The 19,865-nt window shown below is 40.0% G+C and overlaps 1 protein-coding gene across 1 annotated transcript in view; it reads right to left on the reverse strand.

Moving 5' to 3' along the window:
- Nucleotides 1-2,522: 2,522 nt before the first annotated feature.
- LOC112246033 (heparan sulfate glucosamine 3-O-sulfotransferase 4-like) overlaps nucleotides 2,523-19,865 on the reverse strand; it is a 98,130-nt gene continuing 80,787 nt past the window's right edge. The window contains exon 2 of the mRNA XM_024414293.2: nucleotides 2,523-4,758. Coding sequence (XP_024270061.1) covers nucleotides 4,104-4,758 — 655 coding nt within the window. The 3' untranslated portion in view covers nucleotides 2,523-4,103. The remainder of the gene's footprint in view (nucleotides 4,759-19,865) is intronic.

Genomic DNA, 19,865 nt, shown 5'->3' on the forward strand with positions numbered 1-19,865 from the left:
ATGCAGAGAGATATTGATTGGAAAAATAATGCTTTTTATATAGACAACACTTTGTCCTGCTGGCATCAGAAGGGTGATCCCAGACAATACAGGCCTTCATGCACTATAAATGGTGTTGTAAATGATACTCGGAGACGAGGATGAAAAACAAGCTCACCCCTTCCCCTCCTCTACAACAACAGTTTACCTATTTAGACCCCCCCACACACACACACACACACAGTCCTACAGTGATAGATGGATCATACACGTTCAATGGCTCTCGACAAGATCAGTTTAGGTCATGTAAATGATATGCTGGATCCTGTTGAGATGCTTTCTATTTCTAAACTGAACACAGCATGTATTCAGTAACGTATCAAGATAAAATATTGTAGTCAGGCAACATATGAGATGTGAATAGGCAACATTTCAAAGTCAGAGTGTATTTTCTCTCTTCAACTCAAATAATGGCCGCCATTGATTTCAATAACATTTTGGTAATTTTTTAAAGTGGTTGCGGCATATGTCTTTGCATACTTTCTGTTAAAGCTTGCATCGATGCATGATTGAAAATATATATAAACAGAGTACGTCTTCGAAAAACTGAAAACAGAATGTTGTCAGAAATTACCTTTACATTTCAATTTCACTGTAACTCGGATCTTCCACTCTCCGGATTGTATCTACGTGCTTCTACAACTGCATTGCTTGCTGTTTGGGGTTTTAGGCTGGGTTTCTGTACAGCACTTTGAGATATCAGCTGATGTAAGAAGGGCTATATAAATACATTTGATTTGATTTGATATCCAGCCCTTAGTTTATTGTTTTTCCAAGGGTAGATTTGCATCATTGTTGTTTACGTTCATGCCTTAATGTTCTTCACCGTCATTCTACGAGCTAGGCTATATGTATAAAGAGCTTTTTTCATTGGACAGTAGGCTACTGTGAAGTACTGCGGATGCCACTTGCGAGGAAATTATACAGGGTCTCTTTTATCTCCTTACAGGTATTGAGTGACAGACATTCATTTTCATTTGTACATTCGGGGAGCATGATGACAGCGTAACAATAGTGGTTGTGATGAGTGGGCGAGGCTCCTCCCGTTGTCTAAGTAGAGCTCCTCTCTCCTCTATCTCCTCACACCACTGCCGTGCCGAGCCAAAAGCACCCCACGACCCCCATAGGGAGAATCATGTGGAGGACAGCTTTGCATGCCTTTCATACAATGGAACTCTCGCAAGGCGTCTCAAAGCACTGCACTACTCCACCGACTGTGGCCTGTACTTTGGTGCACAAAGAGAAGATACTTACATGCTTTGTTAACATTTGTATCTGTTTTCATGACACTTTAGGTATCTTTGTCCTTCCATGTGGCATCTCTGAACAATGTTTGAGGGGAATTTGAGGCACACAAATGTTGGATCGATCTTTGATCACCCTGTTGCATGATAACTTCCTTGAAAATCAGGACATTTAAAACTTCCCTACAAAAAAATGTCACTGTTGCGGCAGGATTGTTATCCTTCTGTAGAAACTGGCTCAAATTAGGATCCTACATCTGTATGTACTTCTACATATACCAAAGTTGTTGTTGCCACTTTGTCAAATCCAGTGTTTACATCTTTTTATTAGGTTTGGTTTTTACTGAGAAACCAAGTAGGTGTTTCCTAAAAGTATGATTGATATTATGTTTTTTCTCTCAACCCTCTTGTTTAATCTCTTAGTTGTGCAGCCCTAGTTTCTCAAGCACACTGACTCAGCAGAATTAATATATATAAAAATAAAAAACATTAATAGCATGGACCCTAATTAAAAGGAAAGAACTTCTGCAAGCTATATCTGAAGGTTTGCTACATATTTAGAATGGAAAATGTTTAAATGAGTTGCCAGAAAAAGAATTGCTTTTGTGTGCAATATAGTGATTCGCTAGCTAGAATATTTTGTTTGTGTTTATTTGGCAAATGGAAAGTATTCTTTTTGCAAGAAATCCCATTTCTCCACCTCTAAGCATATGCATTCAATGCAGTTTCTTCATCGGAGTAAAACAAACACACTATTAAAACAGGCAGCAGAATCCCATTCAAATTTGATGATTTGATGCGACCTACCATTTTCCCCAAAGTAGTCAAACTATAAACAATCTTATTTATGACCCCGCATCTCTGTTCTAAACTGAACAAAGAGAGTAGTGCTAGACAGAGAGAATCATGTGAGGAATGAGAGAGTGTGCTCCAGGGACAGAGAGAGAGACAGAGGTTCAGAGGAAGACACCAGGGGATATCGGCACAAGGAAGCCTCAGTGGAAGGTGTGACTGGGAAACTGAGGCTCTGAGGTAAGTGTTCATACTCAGTGCTGGAACGGGTAGTAGAGTTCTTACCTTGATTGAATCAATTGCTCTGTGTAACGAGCTGCTGCACCCAGCCTCCCCTGGGTGACAGGGGGGCCGGCAGAGAGTGAACCAATCCAGCCTGTCATGGCCGACCAGGAAACAGGGAAGATGAACAGTGTAATGCATCATAGCTGTGGGCGACCATTGATGTGTAGAAGACTGTATTTATTGACTCATTGACTGTATTGATTGTCTCAATTTATGAAAAGTCCAGAGACAGTAGTAAGACAGCAGACAGAAGCACAGCAAGCTATGCAAAAAGGATGACGGTTCTTATTTCATGGAGTGAAACATAAAGTAACATTTATAGAAAAGCAGAAAAGGACTGTAAAACTCTTGTTATTATAATCCGTGCCATGTATACAAACCTGGATGAAGATGAGCACAAATGGGTTGCAATGCAATGATGTACATTATGTTTCCTCAACAAGTAGACATATTCCAGTCAGATACATGATACTGTCAAAACAATATGGGAGATTTACTGGGTAAACCTGTGCATAATAACATTTTGTCTGAAGCAGATCCTCAATTTGACATTGACAATGATGTTCCAGGCTTACTTAATTAACCCATTTGTCTCTTAATGACAGAAGACTGCGTGGCACCAGATGTTTGTTAACTCCCTTCTGTTGGGTCCTCCTCTGTTGTTCTTCACCTCATCGACTTAACAATAACAGGAGAACCCCATTGGCCCGCAAATCTCATTGCAAATTTTGTTTTCGTAGTAGTTCTGTCACATTTATCATATAATAGCTCTATATAAAATAGTTTTTAGAATAGTTTTCCTCCATTTATAATATACTTTGTGCACACCTCAAAATACTGTTACTTCAGATTAGTGGGCATAGGATACTTTACATGGGTGTGACATTTGCAGTAATCCCCTTGATGTGTGTGAGAAATACATTCTAGTTGATACACCATATGCCAATTCCAGCCTCACAAAGGATGATATACAAAAACAATTTGAAATATATGTACTGTACATTTGTTTAAAACATGTTACCTACGAGCGCAGGTCAACAACAATATTGACTCTGACGAAATTAAAGCTCTGCTTTGGTAAACTTGGATTGACAAAGAAGGGATTGTCTCCATTTATAATACATACACGGACAACCTCAAATACGACATGAGGGTCACGTCAAGGGATAATTGTACTGTAAGATTCATTTTTTAAATTATTTTTTTTTATCTCTCTACAGAGTGTTGAAATAAATCATCCAGAATACTTCATGGCCTCGGTCATCTGAGTAGTATGACTGTTTCGTACTGTACGCTGGTGTGTGTGGGCGAAAGGGCAACAAACTGCATGAAAAGTAAAAGGAGAAGAAGCAGGCAGAATACACCCTCAGGGCTCAGGAGGTAAGGACACTTAACTTATCGCATGCATCGTCATAGTCGACATGATTCATGTATCAGCTCTATGTTTTTAAAACAAAAGGAATAAAATCATCTCCTCTTCACAAATATAAATATAATTTTATGTATAGTATGTACAATAATGTTTTGCCATCATCAACGACATTAGTTTTGAGGGCGGGAATAGAAGCATATCGGTAAACTCTTTTTTTCCCTATGGATACAGACACCTTCTCAAAGACAGCCATGATTGATTGACGTACTCAAGCACTCTCTCAGAGGATGAAGCGGTAGGGACAGACAGTGGATGTGTTATTGAGAAAGGCTGGTGGTGTAGCTGTGGCTGTGACGTGGGGCAACCGACTGTTAGTTCTGAGAGCCCCGAGAGTCACTGCCCTCCTCCAGCTCCCACTCAAAGTTCTGGCCAGTCATTTGGTAGAACATCATATTAAAGGGTTTGAAGAACTTGTGCAGTCGGCGGATAACGTCCGGGTCAATTTTAGGGTGAGTTCTCCCCTTAGATTTGCCGAGACATCTCGGGGTGCTGCTGTCCTCTGGCTTCTTGAGACAAGGAAATCCCTTCGTTTTGTTGAAGTAAAAGTGTTTATCCGTGACGATCCGCTTGAGCCCAAGAAAGTCCTGTACCTTGCCCATCTCGCCAGCGGGATCAACAATAAGTCTCTCTCCACTGACAAAGTGCATCTGGGCGAGAGGGAAGTACTGCATCCATGTCTCCAAGTGGAGCGCGTAGATCCCTATACGTAGAGCACTCCACGACGCATCTATTAGGCCCAGCGTCCGGTTCTTAAAGGCCAAAACCTCAAAGGTTGGGATCTCAGGTTTCTTGGACAGAGTCTGTGTGTAGTCTGAAATAGCCCTGGTGACAGGGTTGCGAACCACAATGATTAACTTGATGTCCCTGGCCATCGTGTGGATGCGTTTGGGGGCGTGGCTAGTCACAAAGTAGCTGGGTGTCTTCTCCATGGTGATTTGTCCCTCCAGCGTCGAAGGCATCAGGTCTCTGTGAACACAAAGCAGCAGTTAGCTCAGCTTTGTTAACACTGAACTCTCTGCACCTACTGCAACACAAATGAGGTACTCAAGGAAAGGGTAAAAGAACATTTGGTATTCATGGAGCAATAAATTATTTGAAATTACAAGTGAAAATAACTGTTATTATCACTGGATATTATGTAGCAAGGAGAAACATACAGCTTATTTCATCCGTGGAGTAATATGGGCAAGATAAAAGAAACGGAAGATGTAACGGCAAGTGAGCAAGTATGCTCATTGCCTAATTGGCTCCATCTGTGTTACTCCAGGAGCTGTTTTGGAACTTTAATAATGAGTTCACTGCATATCATTAATACTGCTGGTGCCTGGGGTATTGTTTTGTCATACATTTATTTTGTGTGCTCCACACTGTGTGCCTGCCTTGAGTTCCATTCCTTAGCATTCACTCCCACTTCTGCGTTGTGTGCAACACACTCATTCCTTTTCTTTCTTAAGGTTAGAGGCTGTTCATTGAAGGGAATAGTGATTAATTATACGATTCCTTGTGATCATTTGTAGTAGACCAGAAATGCCCCTGCCTTGAGAGATTTATCTCAGGGATAACAGGAAACCATTTGCCAGTGCCGCAAATATTATGTTCAACTTTGTCTCTGGGACTAAGTTGGGGGATAAATCAATGTGGAAGCAAATGTAATTCATACATACGAAAGAGAGATTAGTTCCTACAGTTTCTCTGTTTTCCTCTATGGATAATGAAGCATTATGTTTACCTCAAGCAAATCGATATTAAATGCTTACATTGTTTTTCATTGCAATCCATGTTCTATTTGCTTAGACATGATTACAGTCTAAATTGTCCACATTAAAAGCTGGGAATGATGTAGCCTGTATGTACTTACACCAAATAGAAACATGAAATACAATACAAATGTATGAACACTGTAATAAATGCTACTGCTTTGATCATGTTTTACAATCTCCTTGTTGTATAAGAGTCATTCTATTTTTAGTCATGCTATATTTTCTTTGAATATTTGTGAAATCCACATCTCGTAACTATTCCATTCCTTCAAAACAAATGATTCCGCTTTCACAGATACAGAGAGTACAATGTTTTCTCAATTTAGATTTCTCAATTCATCAGCATAGACTTAAAGATGGTACAATGTAGCCACATCAATCGTTTGCATCCTGGACACATTCTATAGGGACTGTTCTCTTTGCAAAGAATCCAATTTACTGGGAGAAACAAATCAAGTATTATGTACATACATATTGACCCCCCTCACACCACATAAACACACACATGGACACTGGCCCTCAAGACACACAAGTGGCCTGGTGATGTCATTTCTGTAACAATATTGCACTCCTGATGGGTAATTTCCCCCTGGATTCTGTTTGGCTCAAGATACTATAGAGGCTGTGGCTATTTCTTAGGCTGTAATTGGATTTAAAACATACCTACAGATTGCATAGTGACTGGAAGGAGTATTAGTTTTCATTACATTCCATCAATGTTCCACACTTCCTCAGTGGGGTAATGAATGGCTAAAGATTTTTTTCTCCCTTCAAGGTCTTCAGCTGATGGCTATTTAAAGTCAAGTCTAAAGCATGTTAGATGGTGAGAACTAAAGCACAGAGAGAGGAAACTCAATAAAACACACCACAATGAATCGCCTTGAAACAACCTATGTACTGCACATCCTATATAGAACCATAAGCACAAAATAGCATGTCTCAACAGTAATGTGTCATGCCTCTTTGACACAAACATCCCATTGACAGGACAGATAAATGATTCTCAAGGTGACCTCTTCTATATACGTCAGCCACATCATAAGCTATTGTCCTCATCAGGCTTCATTAAAAAAATATAGAGGTTGAACAAGTGCGCGATACCTTCATCTCTGATAGAGGTCGAACTCATTTTGATTGAGAAGGAATCCGTCGTGGATCGTGTACATCGAAAATGTCAGTGGAACAGGGAGGCGGAACAGAAATCACAATGCTGATAAACAAGCTAATTGTCCTGCATGCGCCAGGCAGATTGCTCCTCTGGCCTTGCAGTCTGGCGAAACTGAAGTAAACAACAGCAAAGAGTTAACTCTCATATCTCTACACATCAGCTGTTGAGCTCAACGTGGGTCATTCAGGTGGGTAAGTAAATAAAACACAGAACGCTAAAGAGGCCCGGCGAACCATCTGCTGTTTACTCAGTCAGACCACATAACACATCTCTTAACATTTACCTCTTGTACCATAACAGCAGACCCTCTAATGTATACACTAAGGGCTGGATTCAATCCCTATCGCTGTCGTTCAGCGATAAGCTCGCTTGAAATGTAAATGTAACATCTGATTGAGCCAACATATGCAGCGTTTACAGTGTAATGCAGTCTCCGCTCCATGACAATAGGGCTACAACGCGGAACTTCGGCAATACGGATTGAATCCAGTCCTATCTAACATATGTGTAAGGACTTCCCGTTTCCTGGAAGACAAGTGAGTCACTCACGTCCTGCTCCTGAAGCATATGGGGATGCAGTGGTTGTATGACAGAGTACATGGTGGTCGTGCTTGTACCAACTTAGAGACAGGAGAAAAAAACTGTGTGACTACTACATATTGTGACAACAAAGCTGTAGTTCTCAACATGAGAGGGTAGAAAAGGTCATTTCGGTAAGTACTTTGAAAAGCAAGTAGTTCTGAAGTAGTACAATGTAAACAGGAAAAAGTGATCTTTAAAATGCATTTTCATTTGCTGCTTTGAAGTTAAACGCAATTGCAATTCCTTCTCTTCATGATTTCTAGTATACAGAGAAAAAAAGAGGAGGATGACAGCACTGATCATTTCTGCCAGGTGTTTCAAAACTCATGCAAATGGAATGTCCTTTGAATCCTCCAACCAATGGATAGCTACAGATGTTGGCCCAGACTCAGACAAACACCTATTATAATATAGTTGCTTCGCCAGATTGGGTGACACTATCTGTGCACTGTGAACTGGGTATAGGTTCACTTCACTGACCATCACAGCTTTAAACCATTTCACATAGAGACAAAAATGAATGCTAAATTCACACGTCTGGAGTGGTTACAAAAGATTCAGGAAATGCAGATTTTCTTTCAACACGCAGACTACCAACAGTGCCATTTCATGACCATCTCTTAAACGCCTACTGAGGAAGTCTTCTGCTACACTCACTATGAGTGGGCCCTGGAACATGCCCATGCATTTCCCTCAATGAATATGTTTCATTACGCCCTGTCAAAACCATTAAAGAAGAAAATGTTGAGGCATGACGAGTTGGGGATAATATTCATTTGCATCCCAGACACTAATAAGGCCAAGCTGTTTCTTGGAGCATAGAAAACATTGCTGCTGAGAGGCTTGGTCATTTCTAATAAAACACTGGCACAGTAATAAAAGCTGCTCCAATCTCTCATTTGGCTTCATTGTGGCACTGGTACTGAATCGAACTCACAAAGCCATGTCATGTCAATGGCATTTGTACAATCCTTGAGCAGTCCACACACAGTGGGTCCTATCCAGCAAGAAAACAACATTTGTTTTTTTTGTCATGAGGAATACTGCAAATGGACTTATTCTGTCTTTGTTAGTGGATGAAGGCATTATTTTGAGAAGAAAAGCGGGTTATGTTGCAAAACACTTGTAGCAGCTGTGTGCCGGCACACTTCCATCTCCCAGCTTTGCCATGTTACTTGGTATGTGTAATGAGCACAACATTGGTGTACAATTTGCTAGTGCGAAAAGAGGGAGAGGTGAGTTGAATTAAAACATGACACAGCCTCCCCGCTGTAAATAAGCCCATTATACCGCAGAAGAACTGTGTGCTTCAATGGAACAGTTAAGGAGAGAACTGACAGCTGGTCCTGATCAAAAAACTTTTTCCCGCTCTCTTCTTGAGATCCCCTGAAGACCATTCCACTTCCAACAGTGGGGGAGCCAGGCACTTTCTCTACCCACAACAGCAGACTGGCGCGCTGAGATCTGAAGCAATGTTCACATTCTCTTTGGACATAGAACATCGTGAAATAAAACAAAGGCAAGGGGGAAAAAAACTTTATGGACCCTTGGAATATCATAATAAACTGCATGATTAGGTCATTATTATTATACATTGGCCAGTAAATTAGCCTTTTTCCACATTAAAGCCAGAGGAGGGGAATAGGAGCAATCGCATTTCAAGGATTCTTAAAGATATTATCGGCAGCTTTCAAGTTCATTTTCTGTGTCACTCTTTTAAGTTCAGTGGCTTAGATCAGAACCGAAACTGTACTCTGCAGATCCATCCCTAAGAAAAAAATATTTTCAAACATTACTGTTTTTATCAGCACTCAAATACACAGGTTTACAATACTAGGAACATACCACTCATTTGAATATATATGCTGTTACTTCTAAATGTTCCTCGCTTGTGTTTGTTTATGTGCATTTGGATGAACTGATGAGAGTGCTTCAGGCTACACACATACAATTTGCTCACAATAGCCCTCTATATTATACGATTGGTGTTGCAATTACAACAACAAGCAGATGTGATGGCCTGTAATTCTGCTTCAGAGCACCACAGTGAATAGACAAGTACAAATTATCAGTCACCCTCATTGTCTCTCAATGTCATTTATTTACCTTACCCAAACACAGTCAAGAATATATTGGAATAAAATAAAAGCCCAGACAGTAATTGCTGGTTACACCTGAGTATACCAGAAGCAAAGAGTAAATGTGTATTCAGGGCATTTTTGCAGATCTGGTTCAGTTATGCAGAACCAATTAACAATATGACAGATTGAACTTGATAGATTTCCTATCCTGCATTGGAATAACAGCTAGGAACACTCATCTGGCCACTTAGGAGATTCGGCTGCAGCTGATCATGGATGTAAGAAACTCCACACATCTCTCTCATACTAAGGCCTTTGCATGAGTGATGAGTGAAGGACATCTATTAGTGCGTGGATAAGCATGTGGGCGTAAAATATAGAAAACCACTTCACATCAGAGAAGGCCCCATATGGCTCACACCACCGTCCGAACAAAATGACATAAAACCACCCATGGATAACGTTTAATATGGTTTACCCATATTGTAAGACATTGTCATCAACCCAGAGTGCTGTTAGACAGTACAATGCATACTGTCATTGTACTATACATGTTTCACTACAGGAAGTTTTAAGTTGAATTCTTGATCCAGGAATCATGGAATCCAAAAAGCAAAGAAACTAAAATATATGTTTGACTTAATAACTCAAATGGCTTTAGATTCTGAATTTTACAATTTTACAGTTAGTGCATTAATCTTAAAATACTGTAGCCAGGTGGGACTAGGGCTGTAGCGGTCATGAAATTTTGTCAGCCGGGTGATCGTCAAGGTAATAACTGCCAGTCTCACGGTAATTAACTGTAATTAACATAAACACATTTAGCATCTCCTGGCTTCCACGCATAGCCTACACGACACTGATGCAGACGTTTGGAACATCTACATTTTAACAAGTCTAATAAATCCATGTAATATAGCCTACACCATCACAGTACATCCATTATTTATTTTAGACAGGTCTAAAGAATCATGATATGAAGAAAATTTAGTATATTTCAGAAGAACAGAATAGCATACTCTGAGCTGTCCTTATGTTAGGCCCTAATCTGGCTGTGCCATATGGCTGTGGGCTACACTAGTTAATTTAGCAGACAAGATTTGCTTAGAATTCCGTGGCATTATTATCTGTTATTTTAAGGTATGAAGAATACAATTGAACATAGCTGAATAAAATAGAAAGGACATTTTCTCCAAACGATTTGAGGGAGTGCGCACATGTGGCTATTCTGTGTTGAGCAGTTAACAAAGAAACAGGCACTCCTATATGCTTCATTTAGAGATATTTAGTTGTGATACAAATGTTGGGCTATATGTTTTGTTTTTTAATACATTCTAAGGCTGCATGATGCGACTCTAATGAAAGGCATGAGCTCCGCTTAGTTTTTTTTGAACAGGCTGTATACACTTCATCAGTCACTTGTTCACAATTTAACAAGCACTTGATGCCTCAAATTTCCTGGCTGAATCCCCTTTGTGTGGCCATACTCCCCCTATAATCCATGCCTTATGCGGCCAGTGGCCGTTGTGCCCTTGGGCTGAATATAATCATTAAAATTCCCTTCTCCCCGCTGTGTTCTGAACCACCTCTCACTCACATGGCACTCAGTCACGTGATCAGGTCTTTCTCACAGGCTACAAGTGAAGAAAGACACATTCGGGGACGCAACAACGCGCGTGCTTATCTAATTCCGAGACACATATTGAAAGAACGTTCACATTTACTTTTCGTCAGCCAACAAGATAAGTAGGCCTAACGAGCAGCAAAAGCACTAGCCTATGTCAATCTACTATCCCCCTTAGCACAAAAGTTGACCTATTCTATTCTGTGCGAGAAATAAATATTCCAAACATAGTCCGGAACAGTTGTAGGATGCGATAGATCCCAAATTAATACAACCACTAGCATCAAAAAAGCTGTTTTAAGCAATGAACCTGACGCAACAGATGAGAACGTTTAGCTTAAAATGTTGATAAACTATTAGGCTATTGCGCACATGGTAGTAGGCTATAAGCGCAAATGTTCCATTAGCAGGAAGTCACGATTCTTAAAAGTGACCACAAATGCGATTATTCATGTTATGCTTTTATTATAAATGTGCATTTTTATGGTGAAAATGATCTTCCCCAAATTTGAAACTCACGCGCTGCGTATGTATGCCAGATAGGCTCTAAATGTGTTTCCTTTTAAGAAGTTATTTGGCCAATTTAGTTGTGATACAAACCTTATCAAAACATATAGGCCTATGGGATAGGCTACATGAGGTGTGCGACTATGATTTGAAAAAGTTGCCAAAAAAAATGCGTTGTTTGCCTTTAGCTGGGCATCATTCACAAGTGGCAATACATCATTTACAAGTGATAGGCTAATATTGTCACCCATCACACTATTCTTGATTTAATCTTGTCTTTACATATGCTAAATAATATGTGTGAGAAATTTGTTTTGATTTAGAATGGACCACTATCATGCAGCTCTCTCGAAACAGGGATAGTGGGAAAGAAATACTGTAAATAATAAATAATGTAATCTATGCACTTAAATAGCGAATGAGGACGCTTTTCCCTTGGTTAATTTTCATGCCAGCCAGGTAGGTTACACTCCTGTTTTAAAGAGAAGTGATGTGCTTAATATTAGGACGGTTGAGAAATAAATATAGTAGGCAACATGAGCTCTTGTGTTCTCATGAAGTGTTTGATTAAATTTTCGAATACATTTGCATTGATCTCAGAGTGATTACAGGGACAATGGAGTGCGGAGTACCAGGAAGTTAGCACATTTGGTAGGCTACTAATGACCATCAGCAGCACCAGAGCTTGGAGAAGTCTAATTACCGTGACTAAATGGTCACATGCAATTTGACTGCCATCATGACTCGTGACCGCCGGTTTTGCGGTACTGAGGTCACCGTAACAGCCCTAGGTGGGACAACCACATCTCAGTCATAGTGAATATTTTTTCATCAATAAATTATCCATCAGCAAAGTCAGTGCCAGTAGGAAAAAGTCAAGTGTGAGTATTAGCTCCCGAAAAGCAAAGACTGAATGTCTTTTAGATTGTAGAATATAATAATATTTTATGTATAGATTTTTATTTAACTAGGCAAGTCAGTTAAGAACAAATTCTTATTTACAATGATGCCTACCCCGGCCAAACCCTAACCCAGGTGACACTGAGCCAATTGTGCACTGCCCTGTGGGACTCCCAATTACAGCTGGTTGTGATACAGCCTAGAATTGAACCAGGGTCTGTAGTGCCTCTAGCACTTAAATGCAATGCCTTAAACCACTGCGCCACTCAGAGCCACTCGGGAGCCCCTAATAGCTTGTGCAATTCTCTCAGGAAGGTTGAGATGCCAAACCCACGATATCCCCCACTACTCCATGGAAACCGCTATTGGTTTGAGTCAGCAATCCTCGCCAGAACTATAATTGTCCACAGCACTGCTTTGTCCAAACTAGAATTTGGAGTTGGCCAAGATTCAACTCACGTTCTGTGACTGTCAATTTGTTGGTGTAATATGACTGATGTGATATATCCTCTCGCCCACAAACTTAATATTAAACACTTGTTTACTGTTCATAGTGTATGGATTTAATACAAATAATGCTGATGATATCCCTGACAGCATCTGCTCTAAGTTGCAGATAATTCTATAGTTATACGTTTTGGAATTGCCTTAATCATCGGCCTTAATCATCGGCCTCCAATATACTGTACTGTTTTTCTTCCTTCCTATTGTATTGTGTTGTAGTGGGTGTTGATGAGTGCTTACAATATAGAGGTTGCATTGCTTTGAATAAATGCACCAATGAATCTCCATTAAATGTATTTCTGACTTGTCAATTGTTCCCCCAGTCTTCAAATGAGCTCATGATTCAATGTACTTTCTTCATCTGTGAGAAAAGAACTGGCCTGCAGGAACCGTCAGACATTTACCGTGTTGCTGAGGCATGATTTTGACGTTGAAGTTGTGAAATCAGGACACGTCAAGTTAGAGAAGCTACTGTAGATTCCTTTCATTCGTGATCAGTTTAATTGGGGGTCAGAATTTTACCTAATTTTTGTCAGTTTAACCTGGTTTACCCCTAATCTGACTCAAATTGTACAATCACACTCCAATCACGATATTGAACCTCCAGTTCGCCTCTGGTCTCTTTCTGTTGTCGGTTTATTAATTACCCCCAGGATATGGAGTCATTAATGGTCATTAATGGAATCACTCACATGGGATAGTTCACAATACTCTTCCCTTTTTGGTGTCTGGGTGAAATCACACAGGTTTGTAGACACAAAAAGATCACGTAGAGTAAATACCTGTGCAAAGAATGTGGAGATAATTCACTCACCTATCAATCTGCTCCATTAAACCAGCATGATCAATTCAATAGATCTCAGAATGACACTTGAAATACTGAAATCAAATCAAATTAGCATTATGAATAGGGTTTAAGTCATAGCTGTCTCTTTACTCTATTATGGCATGTCATCATTTTTTTTTTAAATCCTTGAGTTTTGTATACATCATTTCTAAGTGCTCTTTTCTGCAACTATTTATAAAGTTACTCAGCAAAGGGCTGCCAGAAAGCCTTTAAACATGCAGTAGTAGGTGGTCACTTAGAATGAAAGCTATTTGCTGCAATCCGAAGATGTCAGATGTGTGTCCACATTCATTAAGGAATCTGAATAATATTTCAAAATCCTATGCCACTCACAGAAGCTCTTCACATGCAGGAGGCGCTTCAAAAATATATGACTAAATTAAATATATGAATGGAAGGTATTTGTTTCTTAAGCAGTCCTGAGAGGAAGAGGGGTGAACCTTGGTCAGAAGATAATGAGTTTTTATAATACACTTCTGTTGCAGTGTCAAAACATGTCAGCAGTGTTCAGTAGCTAAATCGCAATGTCTGCGCTTAACCTGCCCACCTATTTCAGTAGATTCTTCCTGTATTATTTGTATTAGGAAAGTTACTTAGACATCTGTATGCACGGCTTAGTTTCCCTGTCACAAAAAAAGAGCACACCAGGTCTGGGTTTAAGGGGAAAAGCAACATGATTACACCCTGGTGTTTATTCCCGGAACATCTGGCTACAAGAAAATAGGCTGCTAAGAACGTTATAATCATGTACAGAAGGCCTAAGCCGCTCCATTAAGGACTAAGCTGACCTATCAGTGGAACCTTTGCTAATCCAAATTGTGCTCTAGCTGGCACAGATTGCTCAATTCAACCAGTGAGCTGAAAATACTCTGAGATGGTGGACCAGGTTCGTGAACGGCTATAGCCATTTATGCAAATAGTTATCCTTTCGATTATCTCTGTACACAAAGGGCAGTCTTTTTTCTTTTGATATACAAATGTTCATTTGATGACATATATAGTCATTTTCAGAATTATTGGCACCATTTTAAAGATGAGCAAAAAGACTGCAATAAATAATACAAATACTGAGCTATGTTGTATGCTAAACAAATTGAAAATTATTTTATACTAATACATTTTTTCCTAAAATGTTTTATGAGGCCTCCCGGGTGGCGCAGTGGTTAAGGGCGCTGTACTTCAGTGCCAGCTGTGCCACCAGAGACTCTGAGGCTCTGTCGTAACAGGCCGTGACAGGGAGGTCCTAGTGTCGTCCGGGTTAGGGAGGGCTTGGCCAGTAGGGATATCCTTGTCTCATTGCGCACCACTGTGGCGGGCTGGGTGCAGTGCACGCTAACCAAGGTTGCCAGGTGCACGGTGTTTCCTCTGACACATTGGTGCGGCTGGGTTCTGGGTTGGATGCGTGCTGTGTTAAGAAGCAGTGTGGTTTGGTTGGGTTGTGTATCGGAGGACGCATGACTTTCAACCTTCGTCTCTCCCGAGCCCATACGGGAGTGTTATTGGCGATGAGACAAGATAGTAGCTACTAACAATTGGATACCATGAAATTGGGGAGAAAAAGGGGGTAAAAAAAGTTTTATGAGATTGAAGAGGGATCATTCCTCCCTGATATACTTTGTATGCGCTTATGGACTGCTCTCTTCAATTCAAACAACAGGTTTTCAAATCGGTTTCAAGTCCGGAGACTAAGATGGCCATTGCAAAATAGGCTTGGACGGTATACTGAACCATATACCGGGGTACTTGGAAAAAGCCACGGGATGTTTTTTCAATACCGTCACTGGCGTCAAAAGTATTTGACATTTGAATATTTGTAGCTCCTTTTTAAGTTAACACCTGCAGTCAACTTGTGCAATACATTACGAGATAAAACAGATTGCGTTCTTCATTTTACATTATGAAGCTCACAGTACCTTAGTTCCCCAGAACAGTTGAGCTAGTCGCGTGTTTGTTTGTTAATAGAACAGCTGGAGAAAGCAGGAGCTAGTGAATCCATAGCGTTCTATACAGTATCTATCGGCGAGTCTCTGTTGTGCTGCACATATGAGTTCATGAAGCTATACTTGTATGCAATTCACTGCTACATGTTTGCCATAAGCTATCTTATAACGGCTTTCTGCCGTGAGAAATTTCGGTGAATTATCTGTACAGCTGCCATTTTTTCCCCCTGTGCTTTTTGACTCCTCTGTTCTTCTCCCCTCTGCTCCGTGTACACATGAGGCTCTTCCTTCAGAAACAGCATGTTTTGTTCATTTGCACAATTTCTCTTGTACACCTTCGCTTGTAAATGTCTACACTCATCGAACATGACATCCGGTAGCGCCTAGCTATGCTTGTATAACCTTATGAACTGGATTCACCTGTCTTTGCAATTAGTTTATGTTCGCTTTCGCACGTTAGCATTTAGCTAACAGCGTCTATGTGACTTCGCTATTACTTGTGCTGATTTTGTTAGCATTGTGGTTAATAGTAGACCCTCAATGGGGTCTACTTTCTTTGTGCCACCTTGTGTGGTGTCCAGCGGTAATACTGTAAATTCCGGGATGGCAGAAGAACAGTGTGATGTTATGAAAATCTGAATACTGGCCAAGCCTATTGCAAAATGTTGATTTTGTGGTCAATTAACCATTTCTTAGTGGATTTTGATGTGTGTTTGGGGTCATTGTCTTGCTGGAAGATCCACTTGTGGACAAGTGTCAACCTCCTGGTAGAGGCAACCAGATTTTTGGCTAAAATGTTCTTGTACTGGATAAAGTTAATGAAGCGGGTGATCTTAAACAAGGGCCCCAGGACCAGTGGAAGCAAAATAGCCCTACAACATCAAAGATACACCACCTTATTTTACAGTAAGTATGGGGTTCCCTTCTGCTTAAGCAAACTTATTTTGATGCCAAACCCAACACTGGTGTGCGTGGCCAAAGAGCTCTATTTTCATGTCATCTGAACATAACACCAGTTCCAATCCAAGTACCAATGGCATTTAGCAAACTCCAGGCATTTACATTTGTTGGATGACATGAAAATAAAGCTCTGAGGCCACGCACATCAGTGGTGGGGATTGGCGTCGAAATAAGGATGCAATTCTCTATTATAAACTGCATTCAAATGTTTTCAATACAGTGGCAGCTGCATTCATATAGACAATATTGCAGTAGTCAATAATGGGAATGAATGTCGACTGAATGATTTGTTTTCAGCTATTTCACAAAAGATATAACCTGTTCCTATAGAAGAGTTCTATAGGAATTCCTATATTTTAATTCTTAATTTCTTAACTAAGTCATCAACCTGCTTTATTGAAAGATAGTGTCATGTCTACTCCCGCTCCCCCTCTTTGGCACTCATTGTCACTAGTTTACTAATTACTACCCGCACCTGCGCCCCATGACTCACCTGGACTCCATCGCTTCTGTGATTACCTCCCCTATATCTGTCACACCCCTTGGTTCTTTCCCCAGGCAGTATTAGTTATGTTTCTCATGTCCAGACACTACTCTTGTTTTGCGCCAAGGTTTTTGTATAATTAAATTCACCCCCTGTACTTGCTTCCTGACCCCCAGCGCCTGCATTACAGATAGCTTTTCTTGAATCCAGATTCCCAGGTATTTACAGTATATGGGGGGACACAATCAATGAGGGCACCATACAAAGTGATTTGGAAAATAAGTATCAACTATTGAAATGAAAACAAAGATTCACTAGAAGTTAACAAAACTTACATCGAGCCAGCTAGAGGCTGAGATAAGGGCAGTCAGTCGATTGGCTGACCAGGGTAAATTAAACCACCATTTCTTTCAAATAAAAAGCCTGCCGATATCAAATGTTGATTACAAGCATCACTTATCAAGTTTTTCTCAGTAATGATGCCCAAGTCTGACACAACTTGCTTAGGCAGGGAAAGAGAGGAATGTCCATGCTTCAGTGCCTTAACTGTTTTCCAAAATGTTGACGGATCACCAGGAGAGCCTGAGATAGAACTTAGAAAGTAGCCTGATTTAGCTTTCTTGATTGAGGAAGTGCATCTATTTCTCAATTGCCCATAAATCGGCCAATCAGCTACAGAGTTCATTTTTCTACCGTGCGCACAGACCTGATTTCTCATCATAACAAGATCTGAAAGTTCTATAGAGAAACAAGGAGACAAAAACAGTGAGAAAAAAGTATTACTTGTGAAACAAAATGTGTGTTTCTGAACTGTATTAGTATAAAATAATATATATATATATATTTTTTTACATACAATACAGTATTTGTATTATTTATTTTATACAGTCTTTATTGCTCATCTTTATCAAGGGTGTCAATAATATGGGATCTGACTGTATCTATGAAATTTAGCATGCTATCATTTGGACATTTCAGAGTTCTTCCACAGCTGTGGTATAGTTACATCACACACGGATGTATTGAGCGACAGACCTTTTCACAGGCACGATAGTAGAGTAGGTGAAGGACAGGAAATGCATGCTTATATAAGAACGACAGTTAGTGCAGGGATTGTTTTCCCTGGTAATGTCTGACAAAATGGTTTGAAATGGGTTTTAAAATCATTCAATATGTATGGGCAGATGTGTTGTTGTACTGAGTTCTGGCCTGTCTTCAGGGAATAGTCTTATTACCATTACTCTATGTGGGTTGGTTTATGCAAGCCTGGCTCTTTATGGATGGGTTGATGCAGTGTTCAGTTTGAGTACATTTGAGTGAACATGCCACTGGCTACTTGAATTCTCTGTTGATATAATATAATTAATTGCAATCTGATCTCACAAAAATACCAGAGAACAACTTAATCTCAAAAGATTGCTTCTAAAGGAAACCCCATAGTGTGCCCTGTTTCTGATCCAGAATCCCTAAGGGAGGGACCCTTGTTCAACAACATAAGGGCAAGAGGGTTAACAACACTGTCAAAATAAACAACTCAAGAGAAAAAAATGCGATGGCCAGACCACTCGATTTAATGTCGCTCTCTGCGCTGGACAGGGTTCACGTAACACAAAGAGTATTTTTTTCATTATAGGTTATATTTTCATGTACAGTGCCTAGTGAAGGTCTTCACATTTTGACATAATGTTATGGGTATGCTTGTCACTGGCAGAGACTGGGGAGTTTATCAGGATCAAAATAAATATGAAAGGAGCAAAGCCTAGGTAAAAAGTGAGAGGAAAATCCGCACCAGTCTTTGGAAAACATTACCCTGGGATAGAGTTTTATTTTTCAGCGGGACAACTACACACATTTTAATGCCAAAGACACCAGAATAGCTTTCCAAGAGGTGTTGAGTGTTCCTGAGTGGTCTTGTCTCAGTCCTGACTTAAATATTCTTGAAAATCAGAGACAATATTGCTGTGTATCAATGACTTCAAACATAATTTACTGAGCTTGAGCAATTTTGACCAAAACGATTGATATATGTTGCCCTAACAGCTGTGCAAAGTTGGTAGAACCTTATTCAAAATTATTCATAGCTGTAATGGCATCCAAAGGTGCTTTGACCAAGTAATTATAGTGCATTCGGGAAGTATTCAGACCCCTTGACTTTTTCAACATTTTGCTACGTTACAGCCTTATTCTAAAATTGATTAAATAATGTTTTTCCTCATCAATCTACACACAATAACCCATAATGACAAAGCAAAAACAGGTTTTTAGAAATTGTTGGATTTTTAAAATATTTTTTTAAACTAATACCTTACTTACATAAGTATTCAGACCCTTTGATATGAGACTCGATATTTAGCTCAAGTGCATCCTGTTTCCATTGATCATCCTTGAGATGTTTCTCCAACTTGATTGGAGAAAATCTGTGCTAAATTCAACTGATTTAGATATGATTTAGAAAGGCACACACCTGTCTATATAAGGTCCCACAGTTGACAGTGCATGTCAAAGCAAAAACCAAGCCATTAGGTCGAAGAAATTGTCCATAGAGCTCTGAGACAGGATTGTGTCAAGGCACAGATCTGGGGAAGGGTACCAAAACATGTCTGCAGCATTGAAGGTCCCCAAGAACACAGTGACCTCCATCATTCTTAAATGGAAGTTTGGAACCACCAAGACCCTTCCTAGAGCTGGCCGCCTGGCCAAACTGAGCAATCGAGGA

This window comes from Oncorhynchus tshawytscha, linkage group LG09 (assembly GCF_018296145.1).
Source record: "Oncorhynchus tshawytscha isolate Ot180627B linkage group LG09, Otsh_v2.0, whole genome shotgun sequence".
In the NCBI taxonomy this organism is placed as follows: Eukaryota; Metazoa; Chordata; class Actinopteri; order Salmoniformes; family Salmonidae; genus Oncorhynchus; species Oncorhynchus tshawytscha.